The sequence below is a fragment of the Penicillium lagena genome, assembly GCF_028827675.1.
Source record: "Penicillium lagena strain IBT 129212 chromosome Unknown utg000002l_segment0_segment0, whole genome shotgun sequence".
Lineage (NCBI taxonomy): Eukaryota > Fungi > Ascomycota > Eurotiomycetes > Eurotiales > Aspergillaceae > Penicillium > Penicillium lagena.
The window spans coordinates 3,748,526-3,770,082 of record NW_026623223.1 but is presented as its reverse complement, the minus strand read 5'-3'; the positions used below and the strand labels follow the sequence as shown (position 1 = coordinate 3,770,082).

The 21,557-nt window shown below is 52.1% G+C and overlaps 12 protein-coding genes across 12 annotated transcripts; 6 read left to right on the top strand and 6 right to left on the bottom strand.

Moving 5' to 3' along the window:
- Window positions 1–77: 77 nt before the first annotated feature.
- Window positions 78–1,142, top strand: N7510_004331 (alpha/beta hydrolase; the record flags this gene model as incomplete). Its single annotated transcript, XM_056976257.1, has 1 exon — window positions 78–1,142. One exon carries the CDS (start codon window positions 78–80, stop codon window positions 1,140–1,142), a length of 1,065 nt encoding a protein of 354 aa, XP_056836213.1.
- Window positions 1,143–1,474: 332 nt separating this feature from the next.
- N7510_004330 (casein kinase II subunit beta) lies at window positions 1,475–2,775 on the bottom strand (the record flags this gene model as incomplete). The annotated part of the gene is made up of 2 exons (XM_056976256.1): window positions 1,475–1,969; window positions 2,041–2,775. The coding sequence occupies 2 exons, from the start codon at window positions 2,773–2,775 to the stop codon at window positions 1,475–1,477; spliced, it is 1,230 nt and encodes a 409-aa protein (XP_056836212.1).
- Window positions 2,776–3,870: 1,095 nt separating this feature from the next.
- Window positions 3,871–4,330, top strand: N7510_004329 (DASH complex subunit DAD1; the record flags this gene model as incomplete). Its single annotated transcript, XM_056976255.1, has 3 exons — window positions 3,871–3,960; window positions 4,039–4,101; window positions 4,166–4,330. The coding sequence occupies 3 exons, from the start codon at window positions 3,871–3,873 to the stop codon at window positions 4,328–4,330; spliced, it is 318 nt and encodes a 105-aa protein (XP_056836211.1).
- A 566-nt stretch (window positions 4,331–4,896) lies between these two features.
- N7510_004328 (Rho4-like protein) lies at window positions 4,897–5,852 on the bottom strand (the record flags this gene model as incomplete). The annotated part of the gene is made up of 3 exons (XM_056976254.1): window positions 4,897–5,259; window positions 5,311–5,514; window positions 5,568–5,852. The coding sequence occupies 3 exons, from the start codon at window positions 5,850–5,852 to the stop codon at window positions 4,897–4,899; spliced, it is 852 nt and encodes a 283-aa protein (XP_056836210.1).
- A 932-nt stretch (window positions 5,853–6,784) lies between these two features.
- N7510_004327 (phosphatase PAP2 family protein) lies at window positions 6,785–8,631 on the top strand (the record flags this gene model as incomplete). Its single annotated transcript, XM_056976253.1, has 4 exons — window positions 6,785–6,839; window positions 6,911–7,127; window positions 7,214–7,975; window positions 8,028–8,631. 4 exons carry the CDS (start codon window positions 6,785–6,787, stop codon window positions 8,629–8,631), a joined length of 1,638 nt encoding a protein of 545 aa, XP_056836209.1.
- Window positions 8,632–9,970: 1,339 nt separating this feature from the next.
- On the top strand, window positions 9,971–10,636 carry N7510_004326 (SUMO protease ULP1; the record flags this gene model as incomplete). The annotated part of the gene is made up of 1 exon (XM_056976252.1): window positions 9,971–10,636. The coding sequence occupies one exon, from the start codon at window positions 9,971–9,973 to the stop codon at window positions 10,634–10,636; it is 666 nt and encodes a 221-aa protein (XP_056836208.1).
- A 539-nt stretch (window positions 10,637–11,175) lies between these two features.
- N7510_004325 (glycoside hydrolase family 16 protein) lies at window positions 11,176–12,630 on the bottom strand (the record flags this gene model as incomplete). Its single annotated transcript, XM_056976251.1, has 1 exon — window positions 11,176–12,630. The coding sequence occupies one exon, from the start codon at window positions 12,628–12,630 to the stop codon at window positions 11,176–11,178; it is 1,455 nt and encodes a 484-aa protein (XP_056836207.1).
- Window positions 12,631–12,974: 344 nt separating this feature from the next.
- N7510_004324 (uncharacterized protein) lies at window positions 12,975–13,698 on the bottom strand (the record flags this gene model as incomplete). The annotated part of the gene is made up of 2 exons (XM_056976250.1): window positions 12,975–13,217; window positions 13,297–13,698. The coding sequence occupies 2 exons, from the start codon at window positions 13,696–13,698 to the stop codon at window positions 12,975–12,977; spliced, it is 645 nt and encodes a 214-aa protein (XP_056836206.1).
- Window positions 13,699–14,340: 642 nt separating this feature from the next.
- On the bottom strand, window positions 14,341–16,111 carry N7510_004323 (uncharacterized protein; the record flags this gene model as incomplete). The annotated part of the gene is made up of 2 exons (XM_056976249.1): window positions 14,341–15,290; window positions 15,349–16,111. The coding sequence occupies 2 exons, from the start codon at window positions 16,109–16,111 to the stop codon at window positions 14,341–14,343; spliced, it is 1,713 nt and encodes a 570-aa protein (XP_056836205.1).
- Window positions 16,112–16,840: 729 nt separating this feature from the next.
- On the bottom strand, window positions 16,841–18,173 carry N7510_004322 (zinc finger HIT domain-containing protein; the record flags this gene model as incomplete). Its single annotated transcript, XM_056976248.1, has 3 exons — window positions 16,841–17,564; window positions 17,624–18,076; window positions 18,130–18,173. The coding sequence occupies 3 exons, from the start codon at window positions 18,171–18,173 to the stop codon at window positions 16,841–16,843; spliced, it is 1,221 nt and encodes a 406-aa protein (XP_056836204.1).
- Window positions 18,174–18,523: 350 nt separating this feature from the next.
- Window positions 18,524–19,302, top strand: N7510_004321 (oxidoreductase, short chain dehydrogenase/reductase family; the record flags this gene model as incomplete). The annotated part of the gene is made up of 2 exons (XM_056976247.1): window positions 18,524–18,922; window positions 19,000–19,302. The coding sequence occupies 2 exons, from the start codon at window positions 18,524–18,526 to the stop codon at window positions 19,300–19,302; spliced, it is 702 nt and encodes a 233-aa protein (XP_056836203.1).
- Window positions 19,303–19,660: 358 nt separating this feature from the next.
- Window positions 19,661–20,917, top strand: N7510_004320 (putative endo-1,3(4)-beta-glucanase; the record flags this gene model as incomplete). The annotated part of the gene is made up of 1 exon (XM_056976246.1): window positions 19,661–20,917. One exon carries the CDS (start codon window positions 19,661–19,663, stop codon window positions 20,915–20,917), a length of 1,257 nt encoding a protein of 418 aa, XP_056836202.1.
- Between the last annotated feature and the right edge of the window lie 640 nt (window positions 20,918–21,557).

Here is a 21,557-nt window from a genome sequence, read left to right as displayed (position 1 = left end):
CTCGCAAAATAAAAAAGTAGCACCCGATCAATACTTCCAGGTGGTTTCATCGAACAATTCGGATTGCGACGATCATCATGGCTACCATCACAGATCACGAAGTCGTCTACGCTGGCGACAAGAAAATCCACTACCTGGCGGCTGGCCCCGTCAATGGCCCTCTGATCCTCTTTATTCACGGATGGCCAGCCACGGCCATCACCTGGAAAGCCCAGCTTGATGCCTTTGCCGCCGTGGGCTTCAGAGCCATTGCCCCTGATATGCCTGGCTATGGTCAGTCGACCGCTCGTCGCGTTGTGGACGACTACTGCCAGGAAGCGATTGTGGAGGGCATGATGGCCTTGCTGGCGGACACGGGCCGCAAGGCAGCGATCTGGGCCGGCCATGACTGGGGCTCTGGGGTGACTTCCTCGGTCGCGATTCAACACCCCGAAGCGGTCAAAGCCCTTGTATCTATGTGTGTGCCATACTCGACCGTCGAGCTTGGCTGGGACGGTTTGCTTCCGTTGGTGAACCGTGACATTTACCCGGCGGATGAATATGAGGTTGGTCAGTGGGATTATATGAAGCTGTACGAGGAGGATTTTGAAAAGACCATCGAATGGTTTGACAGTGACGTTGCTGGATTCTGCAAAGCCGTCATGCAAAGGCCAACCTCGGTGCCAAACCGTGCTGCCCCCGTAATGATGTCCACGGTGCGCAAGAATGGATGGATGGGCGGCCTTCCGAAGCCACCGAGTGAAGACATGACAGGGCCTCCGATGCTTCCAGCCGATGTTTTCGACTCGTTCAGCAAGGATATGCAGCGAACGGGGCTTTGGACGGGTTCTGCCTACTACTTGCACCATAAACGAAATGCGGAATATAATGGAAATCGGGAGAGAAGGTTGAAGCAGCCGGTGCTGTTTATCCATGCCTTATGGGATTTGCTGTGTGATACCAAGACGTCGCGACTCATCGAGCCCATGAGAGACATTTGTTCGAACTTGACAGAGGTTACGATTGAGGCGGCGCATTTTGTGCAGTTTGAGAAGCCGCGGGAAGTAAATGCTGCCTTGTTTAGATTCATACTAGAAGCGCTGCCGAGTGAGTGGCCGGGATTCTGGGAAAGCGGGTATACTAAGAACAAGTCTGATTCGTAGTGGGATGGACGACCATGCCTGCTGGCAGAGATGGTTGGATGATCCTATTTTTGTTGCATATAGAATGGTCCACCATGGAGTGCATAGCATACTATTTATCTGGAAGAAATTCCGTTTTAGACTCTTTTGGAAATTATTTCTTCATTCTGTCATCGCTCAAACCCTCAGGTAACCAGTGGGGAGTAGACATGAAGGTAATGTAGATACAATCAAGAAGAAAAGATCAAGGCCATCCATGTGGCGGGAAGAAGAACCATCATTCGTAATCATCGCAAGCAGAAATCACCGTCCATCGAAACACCCGTACGCCGAAGTGTGTGCTTGTCGCTCAGCTAGTTACCGAGGTCCATACGGCCGGAGGCAGTGTCTCCGAGAACCTTCTCGTTCTTGGCGCCCGAGGGGGAAACCTCCTCGTAGTCAAAAGCCTCGTCGTCACTCTCGGAGTCCTCGATGAACTTGGCTTCGATGTCAAAGTCGGCCAGGCGCTGGCGCATCTGGTCGCGTTCGACATCCTGCCAACGGGCGAGAGCAGCAGCGGCGTGCACGCGGAAGCCGTAGATGCGAGGCTCGTAGCGACGGATGCTCTTCTCGGGGATGAGAGCGGGGTAGACCTGGAAGAGAATGGAGTGAAACGAGGTACCGAAATAGGCTCCGTCGATAGACGCGTGGCGCGAGGACTTGGGGTTGTACGTGTCTTCACACTTGGCGCAATAAAGCTTGACAGTGCTCATGTTTGGAAGATCAGACTGGCCGACGGGAAGAAGCGGATGTCCATCGCACATAACGCGTGGGCATTTGCCGAAATCACCCTTCTTGTACTTCTCGAGCTGCAGCCAGAACGCGTTATTAGCACAATATATCAAAAGGCATCGTTATCAGCAGGACGCGGGAGTTGTACCATCTTTGCAAGACCACGGGTAGTGACGATGTAGCGGGCATGAACCAGGCCGTAGAGATGACGCGCAGACTTTTCAATTTGCTCGCGCAGATCATCGTCTGCATCGAGATCAAAGACATCGGTAACGAGGTCGAGTGCGTACTGATAGTAAGGGACCTCGGCGTTAAGGCCCGTCAGGTTGAAACGGTCGGTCAGATAATCCTCGTCGATCTCGCAGAAGTACTCATTGCCACGAGAAGACACAAACTGGAGGAAGATAAGCGTTTTGATTAGCAGTCTCATCAGAACAACAGAGAGAGCAACAAAGATAGCAAGAGAAACACGATGATGAGGTGCGCCATGTTGGTTGGACCGAGTGCGAGCTCTGTCACCAGGGGCTCGCTTCTGATCGTTAGATCGCTGAGAAGCGAAGCCAGGATGAGCTCCAGAGCTGGAGCCGGAGCCAGTGCCGGCGCCCGTGCCAGACGGAGATCCATGGTCGTCATCATCGTCGCCACGACGGTGGTGAAAACGGCGGAGGACTCCCTCAGACCAGGCGAGAACGAAGAGGAGCGACAAACGAAAGCAAAAGATGAATACGAGGAAATCCATCAGGAGGTGACCATAAGGAATCAGGGGGTCATTGAAATGCTCCGAGAAGTGGCACCAGGCGTAGTAGGCTGCGCTCATGAAAAGGGAAGCAGCGAACGCGGCCAAACTCACGCCTGGATCAAAAAGATCAAGAAGGGAAGGCATGATGGTGAAGGTAATTGGCAATTTTGCAAGATGAGGTTGGCTGGATCGAGTTGGAAAAATGGTGGGAGAGCGAGAGGAAGAGGAGGAGAAGGGGCAGGATGCAAGAAGAGCTCGAGTTGTTTCCTCTCTTATCAAGGTTGCCGTCGTGGCAACGACCGAATTGGGCGCGCGCAGCCGCAATACCAGCCGCGATGTTGAGGCCTTGGTCCCCGCATGGCACACCTCTGCACCAGCCGCAGCAAACAAGAAAAGAAAAGCAATGCACTTACCCAGTCCCGCCAGTAGCTCGTGTAGTCACTATCTGTCTCACTGTTAAAGTCCTCCATATTGTTAACACCAGACGTTGCTGGGCCGGCTCGGGCTGTTTTCTGTGGTGGGATGGTGGGTTCGGGTCACAGCTGCTGAGACTGAGTGGGGTCAACCCCGGGGTGCCGATAACCCCGCTGCGCTGTGTAGCAGAACAAGGCAGTCTAGGCAGTGGTGATCACGAAAATTCATTCATCAATATGGATCGAGAGGGAGGTGGTGGTGATGAATGGAGAGAAAGCGGATGAGTGGGAGGTGTGCATCTCTGCGTTATCAATCGTTCATCTTTGTGGCTAGCCGCTATACGGCGGTGAGGATACTGCCAGCGAGTACTGACCGCCTTGGTGTGTATTCCCCGCAGACTATTTAGGCTCGGATACTTCGAGAAATTGAGAAGAAGAATAGTAACTGGTTATAGAAAAGACTCAGAAACACGGATTTCTGTTACATAGGGACTAGGGAGGGGCCCTTGTGCTCAGAGAAACAACGTTGCACCTTTATAGAACATTTGCTATATACTGGTGACGGGTTCTGCGATCGATAATACTGACATAAAGCCATCCACAATCCGAATTTCAACAATCCTACTCATTATTCCGGCCCGGTAAACATGATCTCATAAGAGGACTCTTTTCCATACTTGTCAACTCTCCAATCAGACGCGGTGTTGACACGCGGTCACCTGACCAGTGTTGTCTTATCGCCGCTGCCCCCACTACTGAACATCATCTTTTGTCGCGCGTTTCCAACTTTCCCTCCCTCGTGTCAATTAAAACACAAATCGCCTGGATGGAGTCGACTCCTGGATCCGGCGGACGCACCGCATCCCCCACTGTCTTTGAGCAGCAGCGCAAAGAGCTCGCCCGCGAAATTTCCATGGTAAGGCTTCCCTGCGTCTGCGAAAGATCTCACTCTGGCTACATGCCAGTGCTAATGTTAATATCATGTGCATTAAAGGGCATGGAAGAAGTCCTACAGAACATCAATCGCCTGAATCGGAATCTGGAAAGCGTCATCGCAGTACGTGCAATGCCCTGATCTCGGGCTAGATATATCCAAATCCGTACTAACAGCATCGACGCAGGTGGGCAATGAGTTTGGTTCGGTGGAAGCGCTGTGGTCACAATTCGAGAACTTCATGGGCCGGCCCGAAGGAGAAGGCGAAGACGCGGCCGGAAGGCAGAAAGTCAGCGAGGAGCAGGGAGGGCAGGGAGAGTCTGGTGGTACACATGAAGGAGAGGAGCAATAACTGATTATTACGGATGGGCCTGGCGTTAGGATTGCCTTTTATTTTCATTCTAGAGAGATACCACATTCATTCTACTTGGCGATTTGAGCAGATATTCGTGAATACTCGCAGAAGGCCAAAGTTGAAATGTATTGATTCAGTAGCACATAAGAGGGCGCATTCGCCAACAAAAGAGTAGAATCAGACAAGAACGAGAACACCTGTCCCATGCATGCGGAGAGTTGGCCGGGACCCAAGTCATGAGAGACGTCAGACAGGAGAAAAGGACGAGGGTCGTGAAGAGAAGAAACCAAAAAAGTAAAAGGGCCAAAACAATCCCAAGAGAAAAAAAACATCAGAACTTCGAAGGAGACAGAAAAAGGGCCACATCAATCATCGAGGGTGAACAGAAGAATTTTGCAAGAGTCATATCTAGCTTTGTCCAGCTTGCGGCGACATGTTCACATACAATCATGGCGCACGCAAGCAAGCCGACAAAGCAACCAGGCTTGTAGGCCAGCCAATGGGAAGAAGAAGAAGAATAATAAAAGGGTCAGGAGAAAAGAGGTATCGAACGACAAGCAGGTCTACAGGATCTTGCAGGTCCGCTTCTTGACCTTCTTGCCTTGGACTCCGCCGCCCCCGCCACCGGGTTTGGTGCTGCTGCGCTGATGTGACTGCTGGGTGGTCCAGCCTTGCTCTTCAATGGCCACGACTGTGTCGACCGCTTTCTGGAATACCTCGTCAACACCACGCATTTCTTTGCTGCTGCACTCGATGTAGCTTGCGCCCATTCGATGGGCCACCCCTTGGCCTTGCTCTGGGGTTATGGGCGTGAGCCCTTGTGTCTTGAGGAGTTCAATGCATGTTCGCTTGGAGCGGAGGTCAGACTTCAAGCCCACCAGGATGATCGGGGTGGTTGGGCAGAAATGAAGGACCTCGGGATACCACTATTCAACTTGTTAGATTATCAAGGAAACATCGAAAAGAAAGGAGCTTACCTTGTCCACCACATTCTCCAATGACGCAGGACAGTCAATGGCAAAGCAGACAAACAGAAGATCAGTCTCGGGATAGGATAGCGGGCGCAGACGGTCATATTCCTCCTGGCCGGCGGTATCCCAGAGGGCCAACTCTACTGCCTTGCCCGTTGCGCGGTGAATGGTTTGGGTGATGTAGTTCTCAAATACGGTGGGGACATATTTCTGTAAATGCCGTCAGCACTGGTCTTCCGTGGTGGTCGACGTCGGGTTCCTACCTCTGGAAAGTACCCCTGCGAGTAGCTAATCAACAGGCAGGTCTTGCCGCATCCGCCATCGCCCACCACGACGAACTTTTTCGAGAAAGCGGGCGGCTGTGTGATGTTGGTAGCCTCGGACATGTGGCCGCTGGAAAAGCTGGTGTTGGTGCTGGCAGTGCCGTTGCTTACTCGCACGGTGTTGCTTTGGTTGTGGTAGCGGGGGTGCATGGACGAAGGGGACGGAGTCGCAACAGAGCGGCGATGTGAGGGTTCATAGTACTGATCGTCGTACATATGGCTCATGGTGACGAGGAATGGAGAGGAGGAGAGAGAACACGCGCGTGTGCGGACGTAGTGAGTTTGTGTCGTCCTTTTTGGCTGGTACTGGTCAGGAGAGGTGAGAAGTGTGAAGAGGAAAGAGGATCGCCAGGATCTTGATTGCGATAGATCCGATAGCCCGATCTTGGTTGAGGCGAGACCCCGTGTTTACGCGGCTGCCATGGCAACGCGCCCGATGATGCCACGACGGGGGGATGTCACTCTTCTCCACCGTTCAGCTGGCGGATCTATCCTATTTTTATATTACTATTGACGTAATTCGGACACGACGAATCATTTTTAGGAGGTCATTGGTGGTGGTAATACCTGTGCCTGGCAAACACCCCCTGCTATGATGTGACCTAGTGTAAGGCGTGCTAGCGAGTAGTTACTCAATAGAACTACAAACCAGGCTCATCTTCTCCTTCTTCTTCTCCTTCTTCCTCTTCTTCCTCTTCTTCCTCTTCATGATCCCTACAAGCGTCACTTCTAATAGATCTCATCTCACGTCGCTATACGCGATCCCGCCCCGCTACACTAGTTCTGCCTTCCATACTCATGGTGGACCCGATGGCGATCACGAACCACAATTCAAACCAAAGTCTCAAAGTAGATCAGGTCAAGAGCAATAGATTCCAATTGAGACCTCACCGTTGAGACCACTACTGTTTATTATGGTAAAGTATACACCACCACCATCGAACTCTCTCCGTGGCCCACCCTGACTAAGCACACACTGCATCAGGGGCCGCGGCTGGTCCTTATCGTGTGCTGGTCTTCTCGTCTCCTCAAGCCAACTGTCGTTCATTCCTTATATCTTTTCCTCATTGATCCTCGTCCGACGTTCCTATAGGCAGGCCCGAAGCCTGTCCCTCTATGGATTCCTCCCAACACCGACCTCGATAACCCCCTGCACGATGGGAGAGGCCGCGAAGGACCAGCCCGACGCCGGGTTGAAGAGCCTCAACCACTGTATGCGACAATGCCCGCCACTCGAGTCGCATATACTGTCTATCGGCGCGTCGCTAATCATCTTCTCTCAGATTCTATCCGTTTACCTCTCTGGCGCTACTGGCCCCGACAAAAACTGCTGCCTCTGATCCGATATGAGACCCCGTATCTCGCCTGGCTGCAGGAAAAAGTCCGCACGCCTGCGCTCGACTCCTACTTTGCCTTTACGGCCAATTTGGGCACCCACACTTTTTTCATGGTTTTCCTGCCCTTCCTCTTCTGGTGCGGATCGAACGACTTGGGTCGCGGGTATGTCACTTGTCTTCGTCTCAAAAATGGGGGTGCAACACGCTCCATACGAATTTGTTGTGGCTGACAGCTGGGAACACATACAGACTAGTGCGCATCCTGGCCGCAGGCGTCTATTTCAGCGGGTTTGTCAAAGACTTGCTCTGTCTTCCTCGGCCTCTGTCTCCGCCGCTGCAGCGTATTACCATGTCCGGTTCCGCAGCGCTGGAATACGGGTTTCCCTCCACCCATTCGACAAACGCCGTCTCCGTCGCCGTATACGCTTTATCTTTACTTCATTCGCCGGACTCGACCCTTAGCACGCAAACCTCTCTGCTTCTTCAAGTGATCACCTATCTCTACGTCGGGTCCATTGTCTTGGGTCGATTATACTGCGGAATGCATGGGTTCTTTGATGTGATTATCGGTTGCATCATGGGTACGGTCATCGGTCTCGCACAATTTTATTATGGGTTCGAGTACGACCAGTATATTCTGTCCGCGTCGTGGACACAGATACTATTCATCACTATTGTGGTCCTCACGATGGTGCGCATTCACCCGGAACCAGCGGATGACTGTCCATGCTTTGATGATAGTGTCGCTTTCGCAGGCGTGGAACTTGGCGTCACTGTGGCTTCCTGGAGGTTCGCCAAATCCAGCATCGCCTGGGCGGACGGCTCGATCCCGTATCGGTTCGATGAATTGGGGTTGATCAAGACTGCTGCCCGTCTCGTCTTGGGCGTGCTGTGTGTTTTTGCTTGGCGAGAGACTATGAAGCCTTCTCTGTTGCGTATGCTGCCTCCTCTCTTCCGCAGCTTGGAGAAACTCGGACTTCTTCTGCCCCGTCGATTCTTCACCACTGCCTCGTATGTTTTGTCTCGTCTCTCTCACCCGAAGCTATTGCTGATTTTCTTTTAGGAAATACACGACCATCCCTTCACATTTGAAAGATCATGACGTGCTCCCTAATTTCTCTGACATACCATCCATGCTCACCACCATGCGTCACCCTCGCCGTCGAGCCATCTCAGTCGGCCCGCAGTCTGAAGCCGATGCCTATGAAACCTTGGCATACCGCCAGAAACGCCGACGCGAGAGCGCATCGAGCGACCGCCGTCCCTCCCCAGCAGCAGACAGCGACCGTAAACCCAACGGAGTAGCCGTCGCGTCGTCGAAGCAATCCAAACTAGACGAGTACGAGCATATGATGGGTACTGGCAGCCCGCACACTTCAGCTGTCGACGTGGACACCCACCTCCGGGTGTCGCCATTGCTATCCCCGCAATATGACGAAAAGTCCGACGAAAAGGAGGTGTTCTCGCAGATCAAAAAGCCACGGGTGCGGTACGATGTTGAGGTGGTGACTAAATTGATCGTATACACCGGTAAGCAACCAATCCCACCCCCCCCTAATTTGGTCCACCGCAGCCACTCACTGTCTGTCTTTCTTGCAGGGATTGCCTACGTGGTGGTCGATGTGGTTCCCTTCATATTTGAGCGAGTAGGACTCGGCACTTACTAGATGGACGATACGCATGGGTAGGTACTGGGGAAACCCCGAGCCTATCGTCACTTCGTGGCCTGATTCCAGTTCAGCAGGCTGGGCTGGGGTGGTGGCCGCTTCCAGGGACATATTACTCTTCGACTGTGCCTGTACATAAACATTGAACCCTGTATCCATGTTATTATCACTACCGAACCTGTTATTCTACCTCCCTGTGTCCCTGCATAGATCGGAAGCCCTAACTTAAAGCACGTGCCATGCTGAGTCAGCTGCATGATGGAATGGCTGACCGCGTCTCTCTTGCATCGCAGCCTCGCATTAAATCCAATCTCCAGGTTGAGAGCCTCCGTTGCGGCTCTTGTCCTGGCTCCTTTCTTGTCAGTCCTTCAATGATGGACATGAAAGCTTCCTCTTTTCCTCTGCTCCACACCTCCCCTCTCACCTTACTTTCCTTGTCCCATACCTCTCCTTCCGCTTCCATCGCGACACACCCTTGAGCTCGCGCCTCTTTGCTTTTTTCACCCACGCCGCCGATACCCCCCGCATAAATATCAATATGGGGGGGGTTCTTCTGGCGACGAAAGTCGCAGGCTCCTCCGAAACAGGAACCCGAGCTCCCACCTCAGCCGCAGTCGCCATTTGGCGCATTTGCAAGTTGGCAAGCTGCTCAATCCCCCGCAGCTACCCAGTACTTCGATGGTAAGAGCCACCATTTGTTTCACTGGAGATATCACCAGCGCAGTCTGACGGACTTTGTCAGTTTCAGATGACCACCGCACACCACCAATACCGGGCGCATTCCCAGAATCACCTCCCTCGTCGCCCACCCTCGCACCCAGCGATCGCCATAATGCAGCTCCTGGTATAATTGACCAGGAGGATGGTGTTCATATGGGAGAACTCGAATCTGCACTTCCCGAAGTGTTCACAACTCCTGAGCTCCCAACGGAACTCGGACGACATCTGCATCCGCGCAGACCAACACACCTCACTCCTACGCCCACACGAAGACGCGTGCATCCAGTCACACCACCTCATTTAGTCCTGGAAGATGAAATTCCTGTGGATGATCCGTGGAGTCAGCAGTCGATGGCGTATGAGAGGCTACCTTTCGGGCGACCAGTTTCTGCTGTGCACCTTTTCTACCCTGAACGGAAACCAATTCCATCTGGTCGGATTGAATCTGTCTTCACATCACAATGGCAAAGGCTGGAGAAGGAAAGAAAAGCCCAGGAGCGCGATCTGCGCCTCCCCCACAAGAGTCATCCCGAAAGGGCTTGCAGTGCGCCCACTCTCATGGGAGTGGCTAAATCGCGTGTCGCAAGAGATGAAAAAGCCGAACAACCACAGGGTTGCAATGTCGCTGTCGGGGGATCCAATCTCCCGCAGAGATATCGCAACGTGCGTTACGCCCCTTGAGTGGCTGAACGACGAGATCATTAACGCCTACATCGCCTTGATTATCGATTATCTTCGCGGCTCGACAGGCCACACCGGCCGTCAAGATCAACCTCGCTACCATGCCTTTAACTCGTTCTTCTACTCTAGTCTTCGGGATAAGGGATATCAAGGTGTCCGGCGATGGGCCAATCGCGCCAAGATTGGCGGCGAAAGGCTCTTAGAGGTGGATACGGTCTTTGTTCCTGTCCATCAATCAAGCCATTGGACCTTGCTGGTCGTTCGACCGGGAGAACGCACAGTCGAATATTTCGACTCATTGGGTGCTCGCGGCGCGGCCCAGTTCAAAGTCATCAAGGAGTGGCTGCGCGGCGAGCTGGGGGCCCGGTTCGACGAGGAAGAATGGACTTTACTCCCATCGAGATCTTCGTCGCAGGACAACGGGAGTGACTGCGGCGCATTCCTCCTCTCGAATGCAAAGGCAATCGCCATCGGTATCGACCCCCGCGCGTTTGGTGCGGCCGACATCAACATGCTCCGCAAGAAGATTGTGGCCGAGCTCATCAACGGAGGACTGCGGGATGAGTTTGATCCGGTGGAGGAGACGGGCATTGCACTTCTTTGAGGCTGATATAGTCGGCCGCATGATCACCTCCTTTCCATCATTACGCTCCATCCTCGAATATTCTCGATCCAACTCCCCCCGACATACACCACCCCCTCTCTCCAACCACCTTGCATATTGTGTCTGAGGTGTTCTTGTTTCTTTTCTTTTTTTTACTTTCTTTCCATCTGATACATTCTGTTCCGGCGCACAAGGGCATAGTCAGCATAGAAAGCGGAAGGCGCGGCAAATACGGTCTTGGTTCTGTGGATTTCTTGATGTTTTGAATGAATTCAGTTGATACCCCCACTTGCGTCGTTATCCAGAGAAAAAGAGAAGTTGATTCTTTCTGATTTCCTTCGTGCTTGATCCACTATGACATTCTGCATAATGAGATACACAATACTGTTCCCTTCAGCGAGGTCAATCCCGTTGTTAGACGAATTGATTCTTAAGATAAGATTCTACTTCACGGCCCAATAGCCCTAAACATACAGGGTGTGCGTCTCTTTCGAAGTGTAAAGATGGAGAATGATAGTTACAAGCGCCAGCCCCATCAATCATCCCGGAAAACTATCAACGGCGCACGGTCTACGGCACGAATCAGGTTGCGGGTCCCCTCCGCCGTGGTCATCATCATCATGGTCCTTGCGGTGCTTGCCTCGACACTTCCGGCCCTTCCTCCCTTTCTTGCACTTGCGGTGTTTCTTCTTCTTCTTGGACATGCCATCCAGCTCGTTTGGCGAATGCGGCGAGTTCGTCGGGTGTCCATTACCAGTTCGATTCGACGGATTTGCAGGTGGGAAGGGCTGATGACCGCCATGACGCTGCGAGACAGGAACGTCCATTCCCTTGTTATGATCCGAGGACGTGTTGTAGGCCAGCTCGATCCATTCAATGCCCACGTAAATACTGTCTCCGAGCCTCATGTCTCCCGTCCAGACACCGCCGTCACTCCACAGGTTTATCACCACCATGCTCTGCAGGTTGGGCACGCGGTACGATTTGGCATCTTGGAGCCGATTGTCCACGTACCACCGGGAGATAGACGGAAGCCAGTCCAACCGGTGTGTTGACCATGACGTCCAGGCGAAGGGCAGATCAACTTCTGAGCTTGCGCCGGGGATCATGATGTCGGCAACTGGATCGTAGTCTGGCTGGTTGGCATAGTGGACGCGATATGATGTGTCTTTGGTTAGGATTTCGATGTCTGATTCAGTGCTCAGGTCATGGTAGGTGAAGATGCCGACACATGCCCCAGGGGCTGGCCTGTCATCTTGTACGGAAGTTGATTTGTTGTTCAAGATCGGGATGGCATGCTGCCGCGGGTCTAGCGGCGGCCAGTCCTTGGGTTGAACAGGTTGCGGTATAGTCATGCTGGCGGGCAGGAGCCGCAGACGCACGCGGATGGAGGCGTGGTAGATATTGCTGATACGGGTCTCGATCTCGGCGGTCGATGTATAGTTCGTGTGGCGGGTGGTGCGCAGGACCAGATAGGTCAAGTTGTTCCCTCGTTCGTGATCCTTGGTGAAGAAGACGTTCCGCTTGCTGTTGACCATAGACACCGGAGATTCCTTCGTGCGATGGCGCTCCCATACCTGGCTGCCCCAGTCCTTTTCAAAGGGTGTTTCGAAAAACAGCCAGGAGTCAGGCTCGGGACTCTCTCCTTCGCCTATACTGCTTGTGATATTGACCTCCGAGTCATCATCGTAATCCACCCAGTCATCCCAGTCCCAGTCCGAGTCCCAGCTCGAGTCATCTTCGTCGTACTCGTCCTCACCCGGCCAGATGGACGATGTTGAGTTGGCAAACTTGCTTAAGGGAACGGCGCGGAAGTCCCACAGCTTGTAGTGCTGGAAGTATCCTGGGTTAGGACCGGAGACTACGAAGCAATCGCATTGCCTGGCGTCTTTGTTGACCGGTGCCGACAGGACAGGACGGACATGAGTGTCCGGCATAGGAGCAACTGCAGCAACAGCCACTGCGAGGATGGACAAAAGAATACTAAACGCCATTGGGGATGTCAGCATCGGAGAAGAAGACTCAACAAGTCCCGAGGAAGGACGGTCGTGCGGTTCAGTCTGGCAGGCGTGACACACTCACACAGACACATCCCCTTTCCCTCCTCCTCCTCCTCTCTCTCTCTTTCTCTTCTTTTCTTTCTCGATTCCATCATCCGCTTTTCTTTAAACCTCCCTAAATCCCGAAGATTCTAAAGAGAAGAGATATCACTAGAATTGAGAGAAGTGTAGTTATAATCAGAGCAATGAGTTTTTCATCTACCTAACAAATAACGAGCTTGCATCTTTGCCCAAATCCCCTTGGTATCCGTGGACTCAACATAATTAAGTCCTCTTGATCAGTCCGATTTTCTGCTCTTCAACTGACTCTTTTCATAGATCGGTGGCTCATCTATCAGATCAAAGGGGCTTTCTTTATTACCATCAAGTAGCCCCCATATAGAAACTCGTTCGAGTTGCATAACCCTTTTTGTGTTGCCATCCAATGGGAAGATCTTCTCCATTATCTGTTTCCCTTTCTTTGGAGAGCTCACCTCCCCGAGCTTTATGGCAACATCCACATTCAACAGTGCAGTGGCCGACTCCTAGCTTGCGTGTTGGGCTAGGCATTCGATTATAACAGCACTTACAGTCGCGTCTATAACAGCCTCCCCTCAGGACACAATCCTCAATAAGACTGCGATGTAGGTACCACCTTTGGTGTGAACGCCACAGATCGAAGCCTCTTGTGAGAGGTCCCTCAGTGAATGAATCCCGCCATTTCCACCATTCCCGCTCATTGAGCCAATACTGCTCGTTTATTTCAGAAAGCTGTTTCTGTAATATCTGATCGTCGCTGGATTGACCTTTGTTTTTTTGGGTCAAGTGTATCTCTTTTTGAACCCATTTTCGCAAATTCTGTTCTACTTGGACAATCGCTCGGAATGGAATGAGTTCCCTAATATACTTGTAGAAACGCTTAGCTCGATATTGCTGGAGATCATGTATGTTGCCCTTCTTTGCTAAACGAATCTCTTTTCTGGTTTCGCCTCCTTTGTTGGTCATGTCGCCGAAAGGACTCATGACTGAGGCTGAGTCGGTCACGAAGTAACTATCGCGTGGTAAACAAGATTGAGTAACTGTTCTTCTGGAAGCAAGATTCAATTCATATGGCTAAGGACCAAGTTTATAAGATGGGGATGCATTGTGGTTTTTTCTCGTCTCATCAAGGTGTAATTGTGACGAGCAAAAGACTATTTATACTGTTAGTTGGGTTTACCATGTACAAAATCAGGGTAAATAAAAGTTGTTTCCATGGTCAATTTATGTAGATGTCATCAGTGACAATGGATGCATCACGATGCATGGGTTGAGTCTATATTAGAGGCGTGGGATCTTTCAAATCGTCGGATTCGACACGATCCAAGTCATATGCGTTAGGCTAGGGACAAGTTCAGAGGTACAATCGACGGGACATATCTGTGCCGTCGATCAGTCAATAAAATTGACTGCAAGAAAACACGCTAAAGACAATCCAATGCGCAGAACCAGGGGTATTGAACCAATCACACGCAAAATTGATAATCCATCCAGAATGCAAACTCCGCGGCAAAATGCTATATAGTACGAGTATGCGGTATATGGGTATACCAGGCCAAAGCGCTGGAGACAATGCATGGTATCAACAAGGAACCGCTAAGCAGGTCATGACAAAAATTGCTGCTTCTAGGCCTCTTCCGATTCAGGCGTCGATGCACTATCGGAAGGAGGAGAAGCTGCCGAGCGGATGTTGGGGGTCGCAGCGAAAAGTGCGTCGGAGGAAGTATGATGTGAAGTTTGGGCGTAGTAGATAGGGGGGGTGGTGGTGAAAGGGTTGGTATCGTGAAAAGAAGTCGGAACTGCGGGCGTCGGGACTGCTGGGAGCGACGCCGCGGATTCCTGCGGAACGGACTTGACATCGTGGTGGCTTGCTCTGGCTCCGTGGGAAGATGCCGCCTGGGATGCCTTGGGTGCCTGCGGAGCGGACTTGACAGATTTCACACTGTGATGGCTCAGGCTTGCCCTAGAACTCGTTGGAGACCCGTGGGCTTCAGAACCACTGGGTTTGAGCTGGAGACGTCCCTTCTCCAGGGCACGGAGCAATGATTGAACATCTTGGGGGTCCAGAGCGCGCAGCTTACTCTTCGCGCTTTCAGAGACATCTGGGAAGGCATCCCACCCTAACTCGTCACCCTCAGACACAGGCGACTTTGTTGAGGATTGTTCCGGAAACCCCTCAGTTATTAATCGATATAGAGGGTCATGGGGATCCATGTCCTGACGGCGCGGTGGGGAGACGCGTGGCATCTTCCCCGGCTTGGTTTGACGCCTGGAGCCAGTGGCAGAGAGTTCCTCTTGTTGACGCTTGGAAGGACGATGGATACGCATATTTGGGCCCTCTCCCATCTCGTTGCGAATACTGGAATAAACGAGTCCCAGTCTTGCGGCTAATGCCTGAAGAGCTGCTTCGGGGAATTGGCGGACAGCTTCTTCGCGAGTTAGACTATGCCGAGTCTCGCCATCACTAGAATCGCTGTCATTGTCGACATCGAACATCATGTGATGGGACTGTATTCGTGTCCAATCTTCATAACCGCCCAGTTGATAAAACTCAGCGAGCTCAACGAGTCGATGAACTTTTGATATTGGGTTAGACCTGGAAAGGGTATACATATCATGAGACCTGTTGCTTACCTCGACTTGGCTGCTTCAGCCGCCAGAACCGCCACACAGTCTTTGGAAACCAATTGGGCCATTCTACGACACCGTCCTCGCTGATATACGGGATTATTGCGATGTTGGCGGTAGCCGTATTGGAAATGGAGTTCCAGTGCTTGCGTCCCTCATACCTCAAACGGTTCTTTATCTCGCCAATATCTGTCTGAAGATGATCGACTTTGCGCTCCAGTTGAAAGACGGAGGTTTTGAGATGCTGAACGTCGGATTGAAGGTGGTTGACATCTGTTTTGATATGGTTCGACTCGGTCTTCAAGTAGTTGACATCGCTTTGAATTTGGTTCGATTCAGTCTTCAAATGATTGACATCCCTTTTAATATGATTCGACTCGGTTTTCAAATGATTCACATCCGTTTTGAGATGGTTGACATCCCTTTTAATTTGGTTCGAATCGGTCTTGACGTCGGCTTTAAGGAGGTCGACATCTGTACGCAGAGCGACAACATTCAAATCAATGCGCTGAGAAACAGCATAATGGTTGTTGAACTCCTGGCGTATATGATGGTCTTCGCGGTTGCGGCGCTCGGCATAAGCATCTTTAGTCAGGACGGTAGTTCGTATTTCAAAGACCCGCGAATCCAGCTGGTTGATCCGATCATGGAGAAAGGTGAGAGAGAGGTCGGGCGGTGTCGCCTCGCGCGGAGTAGAGAGCCGCGGACTGGACATAGAGTTGTGGGAGGATCGAGAGAGACTCCGTTCCAGGGAGGTCATGGTGGACATATTCGGGACTCAAGGGATAAGGCGGAAACGCGCTTCTCCGAAGCCTACCTATACCGTGAGGTCGTCCATGGCTAGAAGAGTTATGCTTGGAGTGATGGCGATAATGACGATAGATAGAGAGCGAGCGAGCGAGAGAGACGAAGGTAATGCCCGGGCAAGGACAGTTGGGGAGGGCATCGGACCCGGGTTACAGCCCTTTGTGGCCCCCTTCCGGGCCCTTTCATGCGGTCGGATGTGCCACACCACTCATCCTCTGACTCACTTTGCACCCTTTTGACGGGCATTTCATGTCCATTTGAAATCAGAGTCACGTCCTGTTTATTTTGCCCTCCTCGGTGTTTTTTCCTGTATTTTTTTGACTCATCTTCAGGGCCTGGCCATGGGGAAAGGAGGTGGTGAGCATAAATTACGCCTGATGACGAGACGCATACACTGCACGGACTCTCGCTAGTGGAGCGCCTGACTGGATTCCAGCTATGTTAGGGTGGTCGCCACCCGCTGCTGATTGGTGCCAACAGTGGGAATGGTGGCGCCTCACCTGCAGTAGCCCGTATCCGGCGGTATCGCTGTCATTCTGGTTTCGACATTACCATAGAGGCCTGGGTTGATGCCTGGTGTTGTAATGATGCCTGAAATGAGAAGTCTAGATCCGGTACACATGGGACATTTACTCTATTGATGATCATTATTGTCACTGTACAGGGTGAATCCATAGCAGACTAGCAGTGGTCATGAGGGCCCCGCCTCCTCTGGAACCGGTTCAAATAAATCCTGCTGGAGTACCTCCATCACCTTGTTCTCGTCCACGTTTCGCAAATCGACTGACTTCAAATCTCCAGTAGTTCCGTCGTCCACCTCAGAAACTTCCTGCGGTCGTTGGTCTCCTCCAGCCTCTTCAGGTCCCATGGTGCGCAGATACTCTTCTTCCAAAAGAAACGGCGATGTCTGGTTTTCTGCGAGCAATGTTGCAGCAGAGTCTGGAAGCGCGTATATCGTGGGGAATTCAAGAACAGTATGTCCGCGTAGCGCAGTAGTGAGACTTGCGGATGGCGGCAAAGGAATTAGAACGGGCTTCTTGGTCATGGTTCGTGGTCGATGAAGGTAGAAATAGAGACCGCGATGAGGCGTAATACTTGGATCGGTTGCCGGTTGCTTCTCTACTGTTGATCCAGTATCAACAGGCTCGGAGCTTGAAGGATGTAAAACTGGAGTCTCTGTAGATTCGGCTGGTGCAGATGAAGCAGCTTCTGTTGCTGTCGCATCTTCCTTCACAGCAGGTTCGTTGCTCACATCATGCTCTTCCTTCAACTGTCCAGGGCGAGCTTTCTCTTCTTTTGGGGCTGGATAGACACGATCATATGCCTCAGCAATAGAGCACGTCTCGATACAGGCCCGAACGGTCCTTTCTCCGGCTGCAGTGATCCACTCCACGGACCAATTTAGGCACTTGTGTCTGTTTCATATCAACGTCAGCACGGATTCCATAACCCAAGAAAAAGGTTAGAAACTCACTTAGGATGCCATCGTGATGCATTCTGCTTATTCCGCGTCATCCCCCGCGGCGCCCGAACGACATTCACGCCGCCAGCCTCCGCGCCACGCAAGAACCCAGCTTCGCCTTTGACCAAACCCTGATGAGGGTGTTTCCGTTTTCCTCCCGGAGCTGCATAATCGGCTCCTGGAGCTTCACCCGTCTCCGCTTTGTCCGCCGAGTGTCCCCGCGGAAGCTCAATGCCCCGGTTCTCTGTCTCTCGGCCGGCGCGCTCGAGCGTGCGTTCGATGCCCGTGATGAAGTTAAAGTCGCGGTCAAAGGCGGATTCTGTGGCTAGTTCGTTGCGCCGGAGGTAGGCGGCTGGATCACGCACTCCGGAGCATTGGGACCAGAGCTTGTGGCGTCGTGTGCAGGGTAGAGAACAGGTGCGGGTTGCGCAGCGCGGACAGCGATATTTTGGGGGATTGGTGTGGCTATTGAGGGCATTAGTTGGTATAGCGGTAGAAGATATGGTGAGAGAGCCTACCAGATGGAGCAGAGCTCGCTCAGCAAGAGGTCTGGCTGGTCCATGACGGCGTTGCGCTGCGAAGAAAATAATCGGCATCGCGCATCTTATCTATCTGGTGGCCTGAGGCAGCGACTGTATACAACGACATCCGGGATTTAATTTTCTTTCTAGGTCTATAGGATATTTCTCTTTGCTCAAGACAAAAATGCTTGACGTTCAGAGTCATTGCTGAATTTTCCCCTCCTTTCGAGTCTGCTGAACATTCACCATCCCTCCCACCGATGATATCATCGACTTGTTGCATTTCTAAGCTCGGCGTTTGGACCCAAGCCGAGGATTATTGATCACCAAGCTTCATCTGTCTTTTATAATCAACAGCCCACCCTCTCATTTTCACCATTACTTTTCAATCATGGCATCCAAGACCCTCGCAGTTATCGCCGGCGTCGGCGCCGGCACTGTAAGTCGTGTTCATTCCTTGTGTTACATTCCGTCTCTAACATCCTACCAGGGCGCTTCAGTCGCTAGGACTTTCGCCAAAGCCTATCCGGTAGTACTTCTAGCTCGGTCGCCCTCGAGCTACGAACCAGTGGTCAAGGAGATCAACTCCAGTGGCGGCCATGCCGTGGGTATCAGCACCGACCTTTCCGACAGCAACAGCGTCAAGGCCGCCTTTGATCAGATCGCGGAGAAGTTCCCCGGTGCCGGACTAGCTGCGGCGGTGTTTAATTCCAGTGGTACTTTTGTACGAAAGCCGTTCCTGGAGGTGACGGAGGAAGAGTATTCGACTGCGCTCGACTCGCAGGCGTATGTATCCACCCAGGCACATCCTGTCGCTGCTTGCTACCAAACTAGACCGAATATACTGACCGAATACTATACAGAAAGGGCGCATTCGCTTTTGCCCAGCGCACTTTGCCCCTCCTTCTCCAGGCTAAAGGCACATCTCCCTACCCGCCCACCTTGATCTTCACCGGCGCCACAGCGAGCGTCAGGGGCTCGGCCAATTTCGCTGCATTTGCGTCCGCCAAGTTTGCTTTGCGCGCTCTGGCCCAATCTCTTGCTCGCGAATTTGGCCCGCAGGGAATCCATGTATCGCATGCGATCATCGACGGTGTCATCGATATCCCCCGCACCAAGGCCTACACGGTTGCGCATGAGGATGGAAAGCTGAGTCCTGATGCGGTATGATCTCCCAATTGGTTCTTTTCCATTGGATTATGTGCTCATTGTTCCTCTAGATTGCGGATTCCTATTGGCATCTGCATACGCAGCCACGTACGACGTTTGCTTTTGAGTTGGACCTCAGGCCGTATGCTGAGAAGTGGTAAAAACCGGAGTATTTATCATTATATGAGGAATTTAATTAGTTAGCAACATAGTTTCTCCCTCGAAGTAAACATCTGGATCAGTGCTTTATAGAAATGCTGAGTCAGCACCACGTCATGTCGAGCTCGAGCTCACTCTCTCGCACTCTCTCGTTCTCTCTCCACTGTCCACCTCGCTTGACAGCCTTGCTCACCCTCGACGATTCCCGGAACCAACTCCCATGGTTCTCGACGACGCCTCCCCGCAAGCGGGCGGCTTCTCCAACAACAATGCCTCGGACGAATCTTCGACCATCGTATACGGAGCGCTCGGCCGGCCGCTGAAGATCAAACCGGAGCTCATGACCCGGCCTGACTATTTCACACTGTACTTTGGATTCTTTGGCCATGGGCACTGGAATAGGCGGGCAATACTTAGCATATCCGAACGGGTGCAAAACACATACGTACTATGTGGCCGGGACGCAACACAGGAAGAGGTGGACGCATTTGTCCAGCACGGCACGCGCGAACTGTACCACGGGCGAATCGGACTACCGCTATCTGTGTTTGCCGGCACTGCCTATTTATACAATAGTGCGCGCAAGTCGCCAATGTTCCCCGCGGATCCGACACCCACCAACCTACTCTCCACGCTACGGAATTTCGCCACATCTGACCGGACAGGCTTCAGACAGGAAGCGTTTCGGGCGGGGTTCAAGCTGCTGTTTTGGGGCTCACTTGGCGCTATCGTCTCGTCCACGTTCAGCACGTCCAACTATATTCGGAACATACTTGGGGATCCCCGATTGGAGCAATTCAGGAAGGACATGGCGCAACAGAAGCCCGACGAGAGGCGGAAGCGCAACTATGAGATGCAAATGCAAAAGATACGCCGGCTTAAAGGGGAAAGGCAGTCTACAGAAGATACCGCTGGCGCCTATGCGGAAAGCCATGATAACGAACAAGACAGCTATGACTCTTCTGGTTCGCTGAACTCTTCTTACTCGCCTTCATCGCCGTATAATGCTTCCCCCAGTGAGAACGACATGACATACAATGCTACGGAGCTTAGCAAGCATTCCCGCTCTGCGGATCAGCCGCGTTCTGGTCCGGACGCCTCCCGCCGGCCTCGGATGTACGGCAGCCCGACAGCAACAAAGGGCGTTGGCAATGAGTCCGGGTCTGGGGGTGACGATTTCTTCGGTGATGACGACAATAGCCCCACGGCTCCAGAGTACCGAGGCACCAATCCCGATGGCACGGCAGGTGGCAGTGCCTGGGATCGGGTCAGACGACAGAATGCCTCCGGCCCCCAGTATCGGCAGGGGTCATCGCGGCTCGGCTCGCAGCAGATCTCGGAATCAGAGGGCGATAGGTATGAAAGCGAGCGTAGGCGTGAGCGGGAGCAGGCTCAGGCCGATTTCGATCGGATGATGGACGCCGAGAGGAATGCTCCCAGTGATGGAGCGCGGCGAGGGCGGGGTTGGGGCTCATAGTCCTTTGTTCTTTCAGTTGTACAACTACATAACGATGTATTTACAGACTTTTAAATGACCTCAATTGTTGCGGCACACTGTTTGTCTCTGTAGTATGATCTGTACGCGCCAGCGAGGTATATTTTAGATCCTATTCTGTGAAATTGGGCGAGACTGGAGTATAGTCCCTTTTAAGGAAAGGCACTGTTATGGCGGAGAAAGTACTATAGAGATTTGCATGATATGAGCGTTTTACCAAAAGCCCGCACTCCCAAAATAGGCAGCAAGCCGACTAGTATTTATATGAATCCTTCAAATTCTGAGGTGCAGAAACATTGTCATTATTAGCCTTTGCAGGCAGAGCTAATATAAATACGATACCCCAATAGACAACAGAGATCACAAAAAAAGAGTGAACCGAAAGCCGCGAGGCAATCTCCGTCCACAATTTTGGGAAAGAGATATATAGTAGAGGCTGAAAGTAAAGAAGAACCAAGGAAAAGCGGCTCCAATGATCAACTGTGTAAATGGGTGGGAACTATGTCCGGATCTGTTTCGTAGCAATCCAAAAAGTAATAAAGATCATCAAGACAACAGGAAAATGTCGGATAGATTGAGAGAGGGTATAAAATCAAATGGAAGAAAGGAAACGAAATCGGAG